This window comes from Ipomoea nil, unplaced genomic scaffold (genome assembly GCF_001879475.1).
Source record: "Ipomoea nil cultivar Tokyo-kokei standard unplaced genomic scaffold, Asagao_1.1 scaffold3147, whole genome shotgun sequence".
Lineage (NCBI taxonomy): Eukaryota > Viridiplantae > Streptophyta > Magnoliopsida > Solanales > Convolvulaceae > Ipomoea > Ipomoea nil.
In genome coordinates this window covers 455,331-476,107 of record NW_017619575.1, presented here as the reverse complement: position 1 = coordinate 476,107, position 20,777 = coordinate 455,331, and the positions used below count along the sequence as shown (strand labels likewise).

At 39.0% G+C, this 20,777-nt stretch overlaps 5 protein-coding genes across 9 annotated transcripts; 1 reads left to right on the top strand and 4 right to left on the bottom strand.

Moving 5' to 3' along the window:
• Window positions 1-1,342: 1,342 nt before the first annotated feature.
• Window positions 1,343-8,473, bottom strand: LOC109167178 (probably inactive leucine-rich repeat receptor-like protein kinase At3g28040). The gene is made up of 3 exons (XM_019316139.1): window positions 6,420-8,473; window positions 5,744-5,873; window positions 1,343-1,982 (listed from the first exon to the last, which is right to left on the bottom strand). The coding sequence occupies exons 1-3, from the start codon at window positions 8,026-8,028 to the stop codon at window positions 1,520-1,522; spliced, it is 2,202 nt and encodes a 733-aa protein (XP_019171684.1). The 5' UTR covers window positions 8,029-8,473; the 3' UTR covers window positions 1,343-1,519.
• Window positions 1,976-4,382, bottom strand: LOC109167179 (probable leucine-rich repeat receptor-like protein kinase At1g35710). Its single transcript, XM_019316140.1, has 2 exons — window positions 2,193-4,382; window positions 1,976-2,112 (listed from the first exon to the last, which is right to left on the bottom strand). Exons 1-2 carry the CDS (start codon window positions 4,373-4,375, stop codon window positions 2,109-2,111), a joined length of 2,187 nt encoding a protein of 728 aa, XP_019171685.1. The 5' UTR covers window positions 4,376-4,382; the 3' UTR covers window positions 1,976-2,108.
• Window positions 8,474-9,554: 1,081 nt separating the features above from the next.
• LOC109167180 (probable E3 ubiquitin-protein ligase RHC1A) lies at window positions 9,555-11,596 on the bottom strand. Of its 5 annotated transcripts, none has more exons than XR_002051802.1 (3): window positions 10,356-11,596; window positions 10,010-10,270; window positions 9,555-9,959 (listed from the first exon to the last, which is right to left on the bottom strand). XR_002051802.1 is itself a non-coding variant. In XM_019316144.1 (3 exons), exons 1-3 carry the CDS (start codon window positions 11,290-11,292, stop codon window positions 10,236-10,238), a joined length of 921 nt encoding a protein of 306 aa, XP_019171689.1. In that variant the 5' UTR covers window positions 11,293-11,596; the 3' UTR covers window positions 9,555-10,235. The 5 variants fall into 5 exon arrangements, 3 of the variants coding, with proteins under 3 accessions (XP_019171689.1, XP_019171686.1, XP_019171688.1); XR_002051803.1 differs by having other exon boundaries at window positions 9,555-9,686; window positions 10,069-10,270; XM_019316144.1 differs by having other exon boundaries at window positions 9,555-10,270; window positions 10,356-10,820; window positions 10,872-11,596.
• A 978-nt stretch (window positions 11,597-12,574) lies between these two features.
• On the top strand, window positions 12,575-13,779 carry LOC109167181 (elongation of fatty acids protein 3-like). Its single transcript, XM_019316145.1, has one exon. The coding sequence runs from the start codon at window positions 12,865-12,867 to the stop codon at window positions 13,690-13,692; it is 828 nt and encodes a 275-aa protein (XP_019171690.1). The 5' UTR covers window positions 12,575-12,864; the 3' UTR covers window positions 13,693-13,779.
• Window positions 13,780-14,219: 440 nt separating this feature from the next.
• Window positions 14,220-20,386, bottom strand: LOC109167177. The gene is made up of 8 exons (XM_019316138.1): window positions 19,962-20,386; window positions 18,925-19,147; window positions 18,258-18,405; window positions 17,812-17,919; window positions 17,238-17,401; window positions 16,745-16,913; window positions 16,326-16,462; window positions 14,220-15,797 (listed from the first exon to the last, which is right to left on the bottom strand). Exons 1-8 carry the CDS (start codon window positions 20,176-20,178, stop codon window positions 14,453-14,455), a joined length of 2,511 nt encoding a protein of 836 aa, XP_019171683.1. The 5' UTR covers window positions 20,179-20,386; the 3' UTR covers window positions 14,220-14,452.
• Between the last annotated feature and the right edge of the window lie 391 nt (window positions 20,387-20,777).

Here is a 20,777-nt window from a genome sequence, read left to right as displayed (position 1 = left end):
TGATTTCCAACGATTTTTTGACGATCGAAATATGATTGGAGTGTATTACTGCATGGTTTGGCGCTGCTAAATGGAGAGGAAGGAGAAATCTTGTAAAATTATAATTTTATCCTGACTTTTGACAGTCAACAAACAGTCAAATTAATACAGAAGACTAAATTGGGTAAGAATTGTATAGTTGAGGACTAAATTGGGTAAGAATTGTATAGTTGAGGACTTAATTGAGTAAAAGTTACATAGTTGAGGACTTAATTGGGTAAGAATGGTAGTTGAGGACCAAATTGGTAATTATAGCATAGTCGAGGGACCATTTTGGATATTAACTCTAGTTTTAAATGTATTTCATAATTAATAATATATTAATTTTTAAAAGTCTATTAGTTAATTATTAGTATTTGTCTTATTTTTAGTTTGATAGTATATGAAAAAATATAAATAATAAAATAATAAATTTATTAAAAAAAATTCAAAATTGATAAAATAATATTTTGAGTATATCCAAACTAACCCGAAATAATTTCACCCGAACCGAACATATCGGAATTAAATTTGGTTCGAATATCGGGTATTAAAAATATCACCCGAAATTTTCGGATACGCGAAATAAAATTCGGGTATCACCCGAACAGAACCGACGCCCACCCCTACTAACCGCCATTTACCAAACAAGACAAATTATTTGTATGAACCTATAAATAAAGTATAACATTTTAAATAAAAAAAAATATTACACATCTCAAACAACTTATTTTAATCCTATTGACATTTTTTTTCCTCTAAAAAATAAAGGAATATAATGACAATATTTATATTTATTTCTAAAATTACACTCGTCAAAATATGGCGGGCACTGAATGTTGCACCACTGTCATGATAAGCAAACCCCATAGCCACTGTCACGTATGACTAAATCAGGTACGTCCGCGCCATCAACATTGCCATGGATTTTCCTATTTCCCTAATCTCTTCCTAATCTCATCTTAGATAGAAAAGGGAGAATGGAAGGGAACTAATAAATTAAAGGATTTTCTTTTTAATCTTTTGTTTTCAGAATTGGGGAGAACCGGGGAAGAGATCGAGCGTGAAAGTGGAGATGTTGGAGCCTGGAGGACGCCAATGTTGAGCGTTGCAGAAGATAGGAAGGTAGCGCGGGGAAACGAAAAAAGGTAAGAAAGGATCGCGGCAGTTTTAACATTTTTTAAAAATTTATTTTGATTGGCATCATGATTCGTGTAGCTTTTGGTTAATCTTTGTTTGGATTATAAATGCACACCTTTGTACTTTCAAACAACAACATATAGGACTAGAACAATCAGTATATGCAGATTCTACCTGGAATTGATGCTTTAAACCATCAGCATTATTCAATATTTTACATGAAACACAAGTATAGGAGAATTGTGCATAGATGTGTGCTGGTCCATCAGCTTGATCTGCATGCCAAGCCCCGACATTCACATGACTATGGAAAGATACCTGACTGCTAATCTTTAGAGAATTCACCAACTGGGATGTTAATTTACTCTGCATTTATCTGCTTCCTCTCCTTCCAGTTTCTCAGCTTAATGGCAATAAACACATAAATCTTGTCGGTTGTGTTATTGAGAAACCGGAAATATGCATGTCTCCAAGATTTGGACAGCAGCAGGCTTCCCCAAAATGCCCAGAATCCTGGAATGAAACCAGCCCCCATGCTAATGAAGAATGGTGCTGTTCCATCTAGCCAATCACTTGCATGATGTTGGATGTTGGGACCATTATTATTCATACAGTGAGGGTCTTCAGGTAAAGGTGTGGAGCATTCTGTTGTAAGAGGTGGGCCGCACAAGTATCTATTTCCTATGTAAGAAGAGTTGTCAAATGTGTCAAATTGTAGGCCTTTGGGAATTTCTCCAGACAAATGGTTGTAGGAGAGGTTGAGAACAACAAGGAAGTCTAAATGATCTGGCATGTTTGGTGGAATGGAGCAAGAAAGGTTATTCCTGGACAAATCAAGAAGTTCCAGTGCTTTCAAGACACTGATGCCAGGAGGTATAGGTCCTGTTAGATTGTTTGCCGACAAATCCAATGTTATCAACTGAACAAGACTGCCAAGTTCCCCTGGAATCTCACCTGAAAGAAAGTTTCCTGATAGATCAATCATTGTTAATGGGTGGATTTGTGACAAAATCAAGCTGAATAGAGATCTAAACCTGTTATATTCACCAAAAATTGTGATTATGATGGTCTCTACTAGAACCTTCTCATATGCTGTATATTGATCAAAAATGAAGGAGGGGACGCCTTCAACCCCAGCCATAATGAGAAATTTATTGACACACCTTGGAATTGTTCCTGTCAATGCATTGTTACTAAGGTCCAAAACCATTAGGTACTCAAGTCTGCAAAGTTGAGGAGGGATGGCTCCACTAAACTGGTTTCCCCGTAAAACAAGAATAATCAGTTCTATGCAAAATTCCCCAATCCATACTAGTATACTTCCAGTTAGATTATTTGAACCAACATCAAAAAGAGTCAACCTTCTCAAGTTCTGCAATGATGAAGGCAGCTCTCCCAAGAAATTGTTGTGATCCAATAATAACATCTTGAGATTAAGCAGATTTCCAAGTGATTGAGGTATTTCTCCAAAGAGGAAGTTACTACCCAAATTCAAGACAATCAGCTCTGTCCCATTTACCCAGCAGTCAGGGAGTGGTCCTGATAGATTGTTTGATGATAAATCTAGGAACCTTAGAGAATTATTATAAACCAGCGATTCACATACAGGGGAAACAGTGCCACTGAAAGAATTATTTGTTAGAATAAAAACTTTCATCATTGAGGAAAAATGTGGCACAGGACCTTGGAAATTGTTGCCACTCAAGTCTACTACCAAGAGACTTAATCTTGACAAATCTGGCACTTCACCTCTAAGTTGGTTGAAAGAAAGATCCATATGCTCCATTGCTGGAGAGAGGTCCCAAAACCAGTCAGGTACCTTGTCTGAAATGCCAGCATCAGAGATATCAATGGAGGATATGGTTTTCTGTGTCCTAAGCCAACTTGGGAAGCTATGCCCTAGTTGACAAGATCGTAGGGCTATAACATCAAGTTGGAAAGAGGGAATCCAACTTTGGCTAATCTTCAGGACAATTGAGTTATAAGATAAACCCAATTCCTTCAAATCACTGAAGTTGAGTGACTCTTGAGTAAGTGTGTCGTTCAAAGAATTCCGAGCAACATCCAAAACTACTAGATGCTTAAGGTGCATGATGTTTTTGGTTAAAGAACCATTTAGGCGGTTACGAGAGAAGTGCACTTCTTTCAAAAGTGATGGCAGTGCTGACGGTAACTCACCTGTGAGATCGTTTTCTGAGAGATCAATTACTGTGAGTGAGGTCATGGTCTGGAAAGTCTCTGGAATTGAACCTTGGATCTCACTGTTTTTTAGGTTCAGAGTAGCAAGACTGCTGAGGTTGAATACCCAACTTGGTATTAAAGACCCAAAAGGGTTATGTGAGAGATCAAGAATTTGCAGAGAAGTGAAGTTAAGAAAAGGCAGTGTAGGGGGAATATGAATAGAGTAAAGATAGCAGGCAGATAGATTTAACTTCTTGAGAGATTGTTGCATGTTGATTGCATCAAGCCAACTATTCCAACTTCTGAGGTCTACCCAACTCAAGTCAATAACTTTCAGAGAGGATAGTTGGCTTAGCCAGTCATGGTTGTTTACTCTTAGATTGCCACCAGAACCACTCAGATCAAGGTACTGAAGGCACGAAAGATTTCCAAGATGATCAGGCACTATCCCTCTAAAGTTGGCACTAGAAAGATTCAAGTACTCTAAGTTTTTGAAAGAGCCAATGAAATCAGGAATTTGACTATAGAAAAAGTCATTGTGGCTAAGGTCTAGATGTCTCAAATATGACAAACCAAGCAATGAATTTCTTAGCTCACCTCGCAAGGAGTTTGCTTTACTTCTGCTGTGAAGATCAAGAGTAGTGACATGCCCAGTTGTGTTGTCGCATTCAACACCCTCCCATTTGCAGCAATCTTGTTCAGTAGTCCATGAGGAAAGCAGGTTTGAAGGATTTGTGATTCCTTGTTTGAACTTAAGAAGTGCATCTTTTTCAGTTTCAGGGCAACGGATGATGTTAGAACTTACTGCAACAGAAGAAAAATGAAGGAGGAGGAGGAGAAGGATGAACAGCTTCCTAGCTTCCATGGAGATTGATGGTGAATCCATGAAAACAGGCAAGTTCATCAAAGAAAACAGAGTTGCAGAAATACAGATGATAATTTCTATATCTATGTAGCATTTGAGGTGTAAGGAGCTACTATCTAGTAGTTGCAAACGCGCTTGTCTTTCTTCGCTCGGTGAGCGGGATTTAGACATCTTCAGAGCTTCGAGTAGTTTAAACTGTGACCTTGACCTGGGAGCAGGCTTGATTGAACTTTCTTTTTGTTTTTTAGTTGCATTGTTTTTCCAGATTCCCTAGTGTAATTTTTAATTAATTTTTTAACAAAAAAAAAAAAAAAAAAGCACTAGTCGGCAACCCCAGCCAAGTTTCTTGAACAATTGGCTTGGTAACTATTGGCCTTTTTGGTTTGAGCCGGTACCTCCTTGTGGTCCTTTGCCGGATAGGGTTTCCTGTAAATGAGAGTATTTTATGGGAATAATATTTTTTATTAAGGAATGAGATACCAGTTTTTAATTTGGGAATGTGATTTTTAATTGAAGGGGTAATCAAAGTATCAAACCCATAGTGTATTTTAAAAAGTTATCAACCAAACAATAATTATGATTTTGATTCTCATACTATTTAAACCCATGAACCAAACACACTCTTACTGGTTATTTGAATCAATTATAATATTTTATTATAACTAATGATATATTATTATAGTAAAAGAAAAGGAGACAATTTAAAATATTTCCTTAATATTAATTTCTTTTGGAAAATGTCATCCTCAGTGTGAATTTTATATGGCTTCCTGTAGTTTATGGACGCTTTTTGTTTGGCTTTGTATATGCAGACAATAAGGTATAGAAGTAGTAAGATTCTAGAATTCACTGAATCAGTATATATGTAGATTGTAGCTGGAAATGTGGTGTAGCAATCCAATAGATACAATAGTACATTAAACCATATATCAACATTTTTTCAATCTTTTACATTAAACACACATATAAGTAGAGGAGAATTGTATATATAGATGTGCCCTGATCCATCAGCTTGATCTGCATGCCAAGAAACCTGACTTTGAATCATTAGAGAATTCACCAACTGTGATGTTCATTTACCCAGCACTTGTCTGCTTCCTCTCCTTCCAGTTTCTCAGCTTAATGGCAATGAACACATAAATCTTGTCGGCCGTGTTATCCAGAAACCAGAAATAGGCATATCTCCAGGATTTGGACAGCAGCAGACTTCCCCAGAATGCCCAGAATCCTGGAATGAATCCAGCCCCCATGCTAATGAAGAACGAGGCTGCTCCATCTAGCCAATCACTTGCGTGATGTTGGATTTTGGGATCATTATGATTCATACAGTGAGGGTCTTCAGGTAAAGGTGTGGAGCATTCTTTTGTAAGAGGCCAGCCGCACAAGTATCTATTTCCTATGTAAGAAGAGTTGTCAAATGTGTCAAATTGTATGCCTTTGGGAATTTCACCCGACAAATGGTTGTAGGAGAGGTTAAGAACTTCAAGGGAGCAAACATGATCTGACATGTTTGGTGGAATGGAGCAAGAAAGGTTATTCCTGGACAAATCAAGATATTGCAAATTGACTAAGTGAACGATGCCAGGAGGAATAGGTCCTGTTAGATTATTTTTTGACAAATCCAATGCCTTCAACCGAACAAGACAGGCAAGTTCCCCTGGAATCTCACCTGAAAGAAAGTTGCTTGATAGATCAATCACTGCAACTGGGTAGCGTGCTGACATTGGCAAGCTCAATGAAATCTTATAATTTTTAAATATAAAGGAAACATTTGCAAGAGAGAGTGTCATTAAGATGGTCTCCAGAGCATCCTTCCCGTATGCTGTAAATGGATCATAAATGTAGGAAGGGGCGTCTTCAACCCCGGCCATGATGAGAAAATTATTGACACACTTCGGAATTGTTCCTGTCAATGAATTGTTACTAAGGTCCAAAGCCATTAGGTACTCAAGTCTGCAAAGTTGAGGAGGAATGGCTCCACTAAATTGGTTTCCCCATAAACTAAGAAGCATTATGTCTTTCAAACTTTCCCCAATCCATATTGGTATATTTCCAGTTAGCTTATTTGAAGCAACATAAAAAGCAGTCAATTTTCTCAAGTTCTGAAACGATGAAGGCAGCTCTCCCAAGAAATTGTTCTGGCCCAGTTTTAAAATCTTGAGATTTTCAAGATATCCAAGTGAGTGAGGTATTTTTCCAAAGAAGAAATTACTACCCAAATTCAAGACAATCAGCTCTGTCCCATTTACCCAGCAGTCAGGGAGTAGTCCTGATAGCTCATTTGATGATAAATCTAAGAAACTTAGAGAATTATTTTCAACAAGTGATTCACATACAGGGGAAACAGTACCACTGAAAGAATTCCTTTTTAGAATAAAAAATTTCATCCTTGAGGAAAAATGTGGCAGAGGTCCTTGGAAATGGTTCCCAGTCAAGTCCACTACCGAGAGATTAAATCTTGACAAATCTGGCACTTCACCTCTAAGTTGGTTCCAAGAAAGATTCATATGCTCCATTGCAGGAGAGAGGTCCCAAAACCAGTCAGGTACCTTGTCTGAAATGCCAGCATCAGAGATATCAACGGAGGATATGGTTTTCTGTGTCCTAAGCCAACTCGGGAAGCGATGCCCTAGTTGACAAGATCGTAGGGCTATAACATCAAGTTGGAAAGAGGGAATCCAACTTTGGCTCATCTTCAGGACAATTGAGTTATAAGATAAACCCAATTCCTTCAAATCACTGAAGTTGAGTGACCCTTGAGTAAGTGTGTCCTTCAAAGAATTCCGAGCAACATCCAAAACTACTAGATGCTTAAGGTGCATGATGTTTTTGGCTAAAGAACCATTTAGGCGGTTACCAGAGAAGCGCACTTCTTTTAAAAGTGATGGCAGTGCAGATGGTAACTCGCCTCTGAGATTGTTTTCTGAGAGATCAAGTACTGTGAGTGAGGTCATGGTCTGGAAAGTCTCTGGAATTGAACCCTGGATCTCACTGTTTTTTAGGTTCAGAGTAGCAAGACTGCTGAGGTTAAATAACCAACTTGGTATTAAAGACCCAAAAGGGTTATGTGAGAGATCAAGAATTTGCAGAGAAGTGAAATTAAGAAAAGGCAGTGTAGGGGGAATATGAAGAGAGTAAAGATTGCAGGCAGATAGATTTAACTTCTTGAGAGATGGTTTCATGTTGATTGCATCAAGCCAACTATTCCAACTTCTGAGGTCTACCCAACTCAAGTCAATAACCTTCAGAGAGGATAGTTGGCTTAGCCACTCATGGTTGTTTACTCTTAGATTGCCACCAGAACCACTCAGATCAAGATACTGAAGGTGCGAAAGATTTCCAAGATGATCAGGCACTATCCCTCTAAAGTTGGCACTTGAAAGATTCAAGTACTCTAAGTTTTTGAAAGAGCCAATGAAATCAGGAATTTGACTATAGAGAAAATCATTGTGGCTAAGGTCTAGATGTCTCAAATACGGCAAATCAAGCAATGAATTCCTAAGCTCACCTCGCAAGGAGTCAGCTTGACTTGTGCTGTGAAGATCAAGAGTGGTGACATGCCCGGTTCTGTTGTCGCACTCAACACCCTCCCATTTGCAGCAATCTTGCTCAGTAATCCATGAGGAAAGCAGGCGTGAAGGGTTTGTGAACCCTTGTTTGAAGTTAAGAAGGGCATCTTTTTCAGTTTCAGGGCAACGGATGATGTTAGAACTTACTGCAACAGAAGAAAAATGAGCTAAATGAAGTAGGAGGAGGTGAAGGATGAACAACTTCCTAGCTCCCATGGAGATTGATGGTGAATCCCTGAAAACAGTCAAGTTCATCAAAGAAAACAGAGTTGCAGAAACACAAATGACAAGTTCTATTCCTATGTAGCATTCGAGGTGTAAGGAGCTACTATATAGTAGTGGTAAACGCGCATGTCTTATTTTCCAAGTCTTCAGAGTCTTTCTTCGCTTGGTGAGTGGGATTTAGACATCTTCAGAGCTTCGAGTAGTTTAAACTGTGACCTTGACCTGGGAGCAGGCTTGATTGAACTTTTTTTTGGTTTTTAGTTGCATAGTTTTTCCAGGTTCCCTAGTGATAGAGGTATTTTTCCAAAGAGGAAGTTTCTACCCAAATTCAAGACAATTAGCTCTGTCACATTTACCCAGCAATCAGGGACTGGTCCTGATAGATTGTTCAACGATAAATCTAAGAAACTTGGAGATTTATCCTCAACAAGCTACTCACATACAGGGAACCAGAACCATATAATTTCCTTACTGGATCTACCCCACTCAAGTCAACAACCTTCAGAGAAGGCAATTGGCATAGCCACTCAAGGTTGTTTACTCTTAGAGAGTATCAGAACCACTCAGCTTCATTTGAAAGTCAAGTTTATAATTGATTCTATGGGGCCGGGGTGGTTGGTTTAATGGATATTTTGAGGTAATATAACATTTTCTAGAATCTCACATAACCTAAGAATGTGGAGAATGTGATTCTCATTAAAGTTACCAAAAATTTGTAACGTTTTCGTATTTATTATTATAACGTTAGGATAAGTCAGGATAATATTAAGTGTTTGTTATGTGGTGGTTAAGGTCACCCGTCCTCTCACTGCTCACATACTTTCCTCATACACCATCTAGAGAGAGTTGAGCAGAAGTGAGAGACTAAACCAAGATATACTCACGTAGACTACAAGCAGTAGTATTTATATTACGATCCTTATTGTCACGTATTCATGTTTCCATGTGACATATATAATTTATCTTACAGTTGGTATCAGAGCCTGAATAATCTCTGCCAGGATTTTAATTGTATAAATTTGCATATGTTATATACACTGTATAATTGAGATGATATATGTGAATATTTTTTTTGCAATTGTCTGGGCTGCTGATTTTTTGTTTTTTTTTGTTTTTTATTCAATGTGTAACGAGCTAAGAGTAGTCAACTGATCTTCTTTTCCAAGTCTTCTGAGTCTCTGTCTTTTTGGTTAGTAGGATTTAGACATCTTTGAACTTTTGAGTAGTTCAGACTGTGACCTTGATGTTAGGCCATGCTTGATTGAACCTTTTTCTTTGGGTATACTTTCTGAATATCTGGTGATCACATTAAACTCCAACTAATTCAAAATTGAGCTTTGAGAAGAACTCTGCTGGTGCCTTTCTGAATATCTTGATGTAACTATTTCTGGAACTTGAGTTGCATAAAAATCTGCATATTATTACTGTGGTTGGTAAAGTTTTTCTGCTCAAACTGCAATTTTATTAGCTGAAATGGTTATGTCTATCCTCCAAATCTGTAAGAATCACTTGGTCTTCCATTGCTACACCAAGTTGAACAAATTGAACATGTCATCTTTCCATGATTCCATCTACCTCTCTCTCTCATATTCTTCTTTCTTCTCTGCACCCATAAAAGACTTGCCCTTTTCTGAAACTGTCTGTTCTCTCCAACCATCTCATGGTATGAAACCTGCAACAAATAAAACCTACCAAAAATTTTGTTAGCTTAGTATGAGTGATATGACCTAAGAATGTCTTTAAGGCATCCAATTTGCATTTAACTACAAACATAACAGAAATCTATTGTCCAAGTTAATTATTTTCCCCACAATAGGCCACACTCAGGCCCCGACAGGATAGGGGAGGAGTAAATCACAGTGGCTCGACCCATTAATCGTGAGGACCAGTGCCTAGTGTTGAAGTTAATTATTTTAATCCTGTTGGACTGGAGCGTGGGGCTCTGGGAACAAGGATTTCGTCTTTATTCCTGTCAGACTGGGGTGTGGGGCTCTGGGAACAAGGATTTCACCTTTTGTGGACAAAGCAAAGAAGGGTCATTTGCAGCTGAGTAATGTAGAAAGTACATACCTTTAACTGCTAGTCCTAGATTCCATTTCCAAATCAGTTTCTGTCCATGAGATATAGTTGAATACAAACAAACATACCTGCCAACTGAAACATGAATGATAAAAGCTACTCTCTATCATGTGTTTCTGTAAGATAACAAGCCTCTGATGCAGCCATGGCCGCCATGGTCAATCTCTGAACCAAGACCTCCACCACAATCTCTCTGTTCAAGACACAACAACCACCCTGTTAACCAAGCTTCAGAGAGCATCTCTAAGGTTTAACTAAACAAACTTATCAGATAATACCATGACCTCCAGAGGAAGCTGAAGCTCTATTTTCTAAAGGATTGGTGAATTTGCTCATCCAATTTGACAGCAGACTGAAAGGCCATAAAGATAAAACCTGAGTCAATGCCCAGATAAGCGGGTTGTTCTTCCTAATATCTTCATCTTCTTCATCTTCATCTTCATAGTGAAAATGGTTACTAGAATGCCTGTTTTCTCGTACATTTTGGTCTGAGAATCCTCGCAGCTCGCACCGACAAACGGGGCAAGTGTTGTGGATTTGCAGCCATGGGATAATGCAGGGTGAATGGTAGAAATGCTTGCAGGGAAGCTCCCTCACTTCCTCCCCAACCTCAAACTCATCCTTGCAGACAGGGCAAGTGGAGTCGCCGGCCAAATGAGCAGCGGTGATCGCCACTCTCGGCAGAGATTCAATGGCGGAAGGCGCCGCCGGTGGCGGCCCTGGCCGGTCGTTCTGAGTCAGTTCTTGAATTAGCCCTTCAATCCCATTCTCATCAGATCCAGCACCCATGTTACCAGGCAAGTAAAACAGAGCATTTTCATTTGGAGAAACAGGCCGGGGAGGCTCACGCTCAGGGCCGATAAACTGCAAGAGAATCCGAGAACGATGAAGCTGGAGATTTTCATCTTCATTTTCAAGATTTTCTTGGCTGAGTGGGGGGTCCAGAATTCTAGCCAATGCGTCAAGCAAGCGCGCTCCTGCCCATGGCTCTTCTAATTCCTGCCTGGTTCTGGAACCCAACACGATCCTCGGCCTGGAAACATCAAGCTCGTACCTGATTTCTCCGAAACAACATGGGCATAATATTCCGGCCGGGTTTGACGAAACGGTCCTGATTGATCTCCGGCACCGCCTGCACCAGTAGTAATGATAAGTTCTCATCCTCCGGACGCCATTGACGACGACACGAGTGCGTGAAACCGGGTTCAGAGACATTATTATCAGGAATGGGGTTTTTTTCTTTCTTTTTGAAATGGAATTGAAAGGAATGAACAGAAAGAAGGGTTTTATACAAATGCATGGCGTTCATGGAAAGGAGGGAAGACACAGAAGGATGGTTTTCTGGGATTGTAGTTTTCCATTAGAGAGAAAACAAAAGGGGTTTGGGTTTGCTCATTCTGCAGATAATCTATCTTTTCTTCATCCTTCATGTCTCCTCTCGCCATAAGTAAAGAACAAGTAAGAAATGGGCAAACTTTCAATCTGTCGTGCAGTGTGCAATGAATGGAATGCAGTTTTTGATTACTTCTTTTCATAATGCTAGCTTACGCTCGTGGATTATGCACATCATATTTAACTAATGAAACACCTTTTTTGCATTATGTTCCTTCAAAAAAAAAAAAAAACTCCTCTTTTTTGGGTAATAATATTTATGTTTTATTGTTAATTAAGAAATATTTTATTTTTTTAGTATACCCACGATTTTCACGTCTGACACATAATCACTAATTCTCTTGCTGAATTGTAAGCACATCTAATGGGTGAGACAACTGGATTAAGAAATAATCTTTGATTTACAGAGAAATTCGTCTTGTAATTCTAATTGATAATGGACTATAATGAGGTAAACCCGATAGGCGCTAGATTGCCCATAGTTCAAGAATACCAATAGATAACTCTAGGTCTCTAGTCAAATTTAACCTTTTGATTACCAAATTAATTGTCCGACCAATTCAATTAGAGTTGCCCCTTACAAAAAGTACATTAATACAAATTTATTTTTAGTATATGTAGTACGTTAAAATGAAATTGTAGTATACAAAAAATTAACACCTTGCTCAGTGCCTCCACAAGGTTAGTGCATAATATATTGACAGGGATGAAAACCTGGTAATTGATAGCCCTTCGAGCGCATAAGATTAATTTAGCATAAATTGAAATAGTTAATGTATCAAAAAATAAAAAATAAATAAAAATGAACACCTTGCTATATTGATCATGGTCCATGGTATATGCATTAGTTTTCTGCCAAGAGCCCAAGAATTCACTATTCCGACAGTAGTTATCCCATAGACCAAGGTTCATCTTGTAAGGTGGATCTTTATTTTAAAATTTTTGTATTTTTAGTATTTGAATTTAAAATTGTGAACATTTAGAATATAAATTGTGATTTTAAAATTTGTAAATACAATACAAAATCATCGTAAATTGTGAACATTTAATATGTAAATTGTGTATCTTTGGACCCGGATCCATATTGTAAGTGGACCCGGTCCACAGAATAATTTGCCTTATTCTGAGATATGGGCTATACTAAACAAATTTGGGCCGAGATGTTGCAGAAGGGTTTTGTCAGGCCCACCCAAACAAACTGTGCTAGTGGGCTATAGTAGACCGCCAGAGGCGGATGACGGCGGCGTTATCCGACCGTACTAACGGAGTATACAACCGCCGGCTGTCGGCTGATATTCTCCACATTGACTAATTTAACCCTTATCTGACCATTTCCTTTTCAACTCTCGTTGAGCCTCAAAACCGTAGAGAAAACTTTTCTCCTCTGTCGCGGCCATGGAGGCTCTCTTCTCCGCCGTCCACTACTGGCTGGTGGAGCATCCAGCCATCACCCAATACGAGTGGAAACAAGGCCACACATTAGGCTCCTCACCACTTTTCCTCGCCGTCACAGTCACCGCCTACCTCGCCGTCACTCTCTCCCTCCACCGCTTCGCCTTCCTCCCGCCGCTCTCCGCCGTCGCCCTCCGCTTCATCACCGCCGCGCACAACCTCATCCTCTGCCTCCTCTCCCTCGTCATGGCCGTCGGCTGCTCCCTCGCCGCCTTCCATCAAATGCCCAATCGCGACTGGAGATGGGCGGTCTGCTTCCCGGCCAATCACACCCCCCCGCGCGGGCCCACATTCTTCTGGGCCCACGTCTTCTATTTCTCGAAGATTCTGGAATTTATAGATACCCTCCTGATCGTCCTCGGTGGGTCCAGCTCCCGCTCCCGGCGGCTCTCCTTCCTCCACGTCTACCACCACGCCGTGGTGGTGGTCATGTGCTACCTCTGGCTATCGACGGCGCAGACTCTCCTCCCGGTGGCGCTTGTCACCAACGCGTCAGTTCACGTGCTAATGTACGGCTATTACTTGCTCTGCACCCTCGGCCGCCGTCCGCGGTGGAAGAGATTGGTCACAGACTGTCAGATTATCCAGTTTGTCTTTAGCTTTATGGTTTCGGGCTTGATGCTGTATTATCACTTTACCGGGTCGGGTTGCTCCGGAATACTGGGTTGGTGCTTCAATGCTGTTTTCAATGCTTCCCTTTTGGCACTATTCCTAGACTTCCACTCCAAGAATTATCATGCCAAGAAGAAAGATCATGAGAAGAATAAATAGTCATGATTTGTAGCAATCAATTATTGTATTTTGTCAAAAGATTTGATTTTTTTGTCATTTTTTTTTAATGACAAAAGAAACCCGTAGTTAATCCCTCGTGTAATAGTCGAATAATGATGAATTCAGAAAGAAATGTTATTCTTGCTCGTGTAATAGTTGAATAATGATAATTTTTTTTTAAAGAAATGTGATTTTTAATAACGAGAACATGTCCTCCTTTCTCCCTAGGTTTTATGCAAATTAGGCTATTCAAGAAGAGCCAAGCACCTTGTGCTAAAATGACATGTAGTGACTCTCTCATACTACAATGTAATACAGTCAGAAGTACTCGAAAAAAAAGGCTATTCAAAAAGAATTATTATTTTTTCCAAATTAGTAGTAGTATGTAAAAGTTATATATTTAGAAACTACACTTCAAGTACTATTAAACCCGCAAAAAAAATCAAATTTGAAAATAAGTAAAAAATACTAAAAAAAAAGTAATTAAAGAAGAAGGTTTGATTTGACCAATAAATAGTAAATAAGACTGAGCGAATATTATTTATCAATGTCTAACAGCCAAACAAGTACCAAGTAGAAGCACAAGTAAAACATCTTCATGATCTATCAACCCTCTTTTCTCCTTTATTAATGTTCCCTTTGACTCCAAATAAAATGAAAGGAAACTTTATAAAGGAAAATTACATTCTACTTTCCTTTACACCAGTCAACCACAATGCTCTACAAATGTATGTATACATGAAAATGTATATTGTTCCACCTAGTTGTCCAAGTGTTTTTCCGATTTTCTTACACTGCTGCTGCTGTTGAGTTCTTTTCTTTGGCTAACTGTCTCCGGCTTACCATCTTCGTATGGCAAGACGACGACTGGAGCTGCTGGAACGGTATCCCATCGCTCTTTCAAAAAGCTCATGAATCTCAGAACCATCTGTCGTCGAAACTCGAGCTCCCTCGTGAACAGATCAAAGATCACAAAGGCGAGAATGTACTTGAACGGAACAATCAACAGAGTGGTAGCACTGAATAGGAGTGCGAGAGCAACCTCCATCGTGATCTGTGGTTGCCCAGAGAGAATGATCGATCGTATTTTGAGCAGCGAAACGTTGAGGCCCTGCAGATACTTTTCCACTTCGCGCATTGCCTCTTTCACTGCGATGATTTTCTGGATTGTGTTTGATGGTGGCTGATCCCGAATGGTAACTTTCCCGAAGTATCTCCCGAGGCGCCCTTGCTCTTTCAGCCCCTTCAGTAGTAGCATGCCTGCCGCCAGGACCATTAAGGTTGCTGGGAATACATAAGACAGCATGTTCCTGAAAATGAGCGTGTACACGAGTGCAAGACACGAGGCGGTTAGCGGGGGATCCTCCCATCGTCTAAGCTTCTCGAAGTTGCTGGCAGTGATGACTAAAGGCAGCATAAGTTCCTTGAAAAGGTCTATATTGCTAGGGATTCCTTCAATGATTGCCGCGTTTATCGTGGCCTGCGTTTTCTCCACTACCCTGCATCTGTCTCTCCACGCCATAGCGGCTTTTTCCATCAAATTCTTATCAGCAACCACGAGATTTTTGCTGAACACTATCCCCTGCTGCCTCGATGACGAGTTCTTCCAGAAAGAAAGCGAGGAACTAGAAGCCCAAGTTGGAGACCTCATCCAATTCCGCAAGTATACACTTCCATCTATGTCGAACGCATGAGTTACAGCCATCTCGTTCGAGGGCCTAGATTGCAATCCCGGTTGATACTCTTCCGCAACCTTTGAAATCAACGGTCCACCCCAACAGTTGACAGCTAGAGTTTGCAACACAACATCACCGTAAGGTGAATCTTGCAGATACGAGAATTGAACCAATTTACTGGGGTCATCTAAGAGCTTCCGGGAAAGTTGAAGTGCCCGAAGCCTTGCTATTGCATTGGTAGCATAAGTGGTCGCTTTCGCCTTGCCTTTCTGAGCACCATATACATTATAGACTGATTGATCGCCATCCTCGGGCCCAAATCGTCGTATGAACTTGTATAAAGCAATAACTTCGTTGATGCATGCATACCACACATCTCTCCTCATCTCGCCTCCCAAATCAACAAATTCTAATACCCACGTTTCAGACCTGTCATACATACAAGGTCCAAAAAAACAAAAATGAAACCGTTCATCCCAAAAACAAAGCGGGTGTTCATTATACAAATTAATGGCTTCCTAGTTCTAGTATTAAGATAGCTATGGCCAATCCACAAGTTCTCGTTGCTTATATTAAATCACATGTCTTTATAGGCCAACCATTATCACGAGCTAAAGTGTTCATGTGTGTGTGTGTCAAAACCAATGAACACCTTAATTGGAAAAATCAATTTGGCCAGCACTTTGCCCCTTAATTGGGCCGGGCCGGTGTGAACAGGGATTAGTCTTATTATGGTACGGGCTTAAAGGTGTCTCCTACAGTTAGGGCCTGCTCAGAACACCTCGTGGTCTAATCCCAAAAAAAAAAAAACACCTTTTCGGAAGTTAGTTGGTCGGAACTTGACTTTTTACCCTATTATATCATCAAAAGAAAAATATTCTATCCCGCAAGCAAGAAATAGTATACATTGCAATGAGGAATGCATGTAGTTAAGTGATGTTGGAGAAGCTGACTCACTCCGGGCTGGAAGAGACCGAAACAGCAGAGTCGAGAAGATCAAACCCCAAAGGGCCAACCCTTGCTTTCTTAACATTACAACCATCCATTGTGAGATCAAGTCGTGATACATCTCGTTGTCCCTTCAAACCTACCGCCTAGAAGAACAGTGAAATATGTAAGAACTGGAGCAACCCAAACAAGCATCAGACTAATTCTTTTCCTGCTAGTTACGATGCATATGACTTCAATAGACCACCAAAATGCATTTGTGGAGCATTTTGCTACCAACTAATAAGGCCAACACAAAAAACAAAAATAGATTATTAAAACTAGAGGCAATTTGAACAGGATGGACACTAGCTCTTTTCCTATCCACTTTCATGTATACGGCCTCAATTAACCATATCAAAATAAATTTTGTATGGAATTTCTTGTACCTCAAAGTACAGTGCCCTATCAGTTAGAGTTAGTTTCCCAGGCCATGCCATATTATTCTTCCATTTTAAAACTGGGTACTTCCCGCCAGAAGCAATGCACAGAATTCTCTCATTATTAGAAATCTGGGGGAGTTCTCGAAGTTCATATGATTTCCATCCTTCATGCACCCTGTAAAAAGTAAGAACAGATTGCTAATAATCTGAAATTTACAAAGAAATGTAATTTCATCATATCCACCATATATGCATTTTTTAAAATTTAAATTAAAAAATAAAAATAAAAATAAGTAATTTCCTAGTTTAAAAGGACTAACTTGCTTTTCCTGAATGATCAGAACGTTGACCAAATGAAAGAAATCATGGGAATTTCTATGTGTAGAAATGTAATTGTGCGATCAATCACCATAATTTCAGCATCATAGTTTGTAACACATTTTAAAGATTGAGGGTCTAAAGCATTTAAAAAAGAAAACTTATGGGAGATAATGCTCACTTGAGAAGTTCATTGATATATGTGGACCATGAGGTGATTGAGATACCCTGTTCATTGTCGGCCAGTGCTTTGAAAAGGTTGTGTGCTATTGACCAATCAGCCACACCAGAAACAGCAGGAGCAATACGAACAAAAGCTTCTTCCCTTACCAATCTTCCCTTCAACTTTTGACAAAAATAATGAAACAGGGTAAAGTTGTAGCTTTAAAATTTTGCATAGAATCACAAGATAAAAATAAATAAATAAATAAATATTTACCAAATATTTGAAGGTACACATGTATTTCAAGAATAGAGAAAGCTCTTGAACTTTAAGTCATCTCAATAATTAGCTTCATTACAATTATTCTAAAAGTTAGAAAATTTTTGTTCTCTGAAAATTCTTTCAAGTACCCCGAGGTCCAAGGAACCCCCCCCCCCCCCCCCTCCCACACACATACACACACACACACAAAATAATGCTATAACTAAAATCTGGATTCAATTCCAGCACAAGAATTTACAAAATTTTGAAACAAGTAGAAAAGGAAATGTAAAACAATGAACAGATAGAAATATAAGGAGTGGGAAAACACCTGAAAAGAATCCTTTTGTAGCGATTCAATTGAAGAGTCATTCTTGCTACTATAGGGGTTTTCCCATGCAAGCATAGTTACAAATATCAGTCTTTGGAATGCAGGTTCCTGTAAAAAGAACCATAACATCATTTAAAAAGTGCAGTGAACAGATAAGGAGAGTCAACTTATAATACCGAAGATAGGCTTTTAAGCATTAAAAAACGCTTGTTAAAATATTCCTAATTGCAAATCCATTGTATGTCATACTACTTCAGACCATAAAAACCCAACTAATACAAAATTTCACCAAAAACTTTTGATAAACTGAAAGGAGAATTGGGAGTCGCATGCTAAAAAACATGTCAGTCTCCATGTTCGAAAACATGACAATGGGTTTTCTACAGCATGGACACAATTTAACTTAAAAGGAAGAAGACTGAAAGAGAAACATCAAATGATAAAACCTTAAGGCAAGGATGAATTTCGGAGCTATCCCTTGAAAGAAACCTAAAGCAGCAATACTCCACCAAATTGCGGGCATCATTATAGATAGATTCAGGAACAAGAGCTTTAAAAATCTTCTGCATTTTCTGCCCGGTCAACCCATTCATCCTGCATAAGTGCATATATTAGTTTTGAAAAGTCAAATATAGTTACTACAAATCTACAATAAGTTACAGGGCTGCACAAATTAATGGCATATCTAATTAAACATAGTAAAATATTAAAGAAAGGGCTAATGGAATTACAATAATATCCACCCAGCCCACATCTTCCATCTTAATCCAATGCCTAAACGAAAGACTAAAGTTTGTGATCTCCGAAATTTGAGGGATGGCAATCAGTCAATTTTGATTCACCTAATTTTTAGAATGCCATTATATGGCTAAGGGATTCAAAACTAAACTTTTCTCAGTTGAAATTGAGAGCTTGTGCATGGAGAACTAACACCGAGTTAGGTGTTTCCAAAAAAAGAATTATATTCATCTCATGTAAAGACCCCGGTAAAGATACTACGTTCTATTCAAGTGTGGTTATTTTTTGAGGCAAATTTAAAACATGGAAAGACTCTACAATGGACCCCACAACATAAACCAAGTTGGTGCAAGAAATCAGTTGAAGCATCCTCACCGGCTGAATTGCTCAACGGAGAGAATAGCAGCCACTGAAAGCTCCCCACTTGGTGTTTGCCTATCAACAGTCTGTTCAGACAGGAATATCTCATCCACATCTTGAGCATGATCCCGTAAAGTAGACCTTCGATCGTTGACAGTTTTTACCAATGGTGAAGTGACGTCATGCAGAAAGTTTTGGGTCTTTGACAGCCATTGAGTTAATGATTCTTGCACTGAATCTGTGAAGGAAATACAAAAAGTATCCAGTCTTAGTCTTATAGGCCATAGTAAAAATGGCTGAAGCCTACTGCAGCGGAACTTCAAATTGGATGAGGGATTGTCCCTGTAATCAACCAAACCAAAGTATGGCTGCCAACAACATTTTATGAACAAAGTTACAGCAATTGCTCTGTAACATTTACCACCAATTTCTTTAAAAATGTTGCACTAGATGGCAATTGGTACCAAGGTCATGCTCCATAATAACAAGAACAAACAAATTTGTTTTTTTTTTTTTGGAACAAGTGTCAAATAGGTCACTGAACTTACAGCTTTCGTGCAATTGGGTCACTGAACTGAACTTAAAATGTGTGCAATTGAACCATCAAACAAGCAAAATATGTGCAATTAGGATATTTTTATGATTTCTTTTAATGCGTTTTAAGTTGAAAACATTTCAACCTTTCATCTGAACTAGTATGAGAAAAGGGCGATTCTTTACCGGATTCTACCGAGAAAAATTGGAAAATATCTTGCACATATTTTACTTGTTAATGGTTTAATTGCACACTATTTATCTCAATTGCGATAAGTTTTCAATCTATACTGATATCTAGACACATATAGACACTCATTGAGGTTCCAAAAGAGAAAAAACAAAGGAAAATGAGAGTCACAACAAATCTGGGAAATAAACTAGAACCTCACCAGATAGATTATAGACAATTTTGTTATTCATCGTTAGCTAAAACTCATTAGCTACCATGTCAAATACCAAATTAACTAAGCAATAGCAATCGAGCAGAAGGAGGGAATTGAAATTTGAAAACCTACTGGCATCAATATCATTGAACTTCCATTTCCCGTCGCCCAACGATCTACCCGCGAGCTTAAACCGGAACTTGCTATTCTCTGACGCCGAAGAAGAGGAGGAGGAAGCGTCAGAGTTCTTATCGCCACAGCACAGAATCCTGAACAAGATTGGGTGATGCTGTCGAGGCTGGGGAAAAACTGGGAAAGCTGGAGGGGCCTTTCCCAACTTGCAGTACATCGTTTTGTTCCCCGTTTCTCGTTACGGAGATTCAGGAATCATTGAATCCTCTGGATTTTCTGATCCCCCGAGAAGATGAAAAGCATTAGCCGGTGCGCCGAAGAAGACAACTAGACAAGGGGATGTTTCACACAGAAACTATGATTGGTCTTCGAAGAAGACAAACGTTCACCTACACGGCTGCGCGGTTGTTAATCCATTTCTAATATTCTTATTTTCCATGTTTTTCAATAATTTTTTGAAGACATTTTTTGTACCGTTGCCTTATGTTGACCTGATGATGTTGGCAGTCAAAATCTCTCTAAATGGATTTTCCTTTCCACTAATTTAGATAAATAAATTTAGACTTAATACTATAGTAGTTTTTGAATATAGTGACTTTGTTGTGTTTAGTCAACTTTCAAATTAACTCTCTTGCTTATCTAATTAATAAAAAGAAATAATTTTTAAATCAATTCCTAAACCGTAAGAATGGTAAGAGCATCCACTATAGTGGATTATTCCAAGTTTTGTTAGAATGAATTCTTGTAAAACAAGGAGCAAAGTTAGTGTGGGAAGGAAATAATTAAAAAAGAACTCTCCTGCAGGGGTTAGAATAA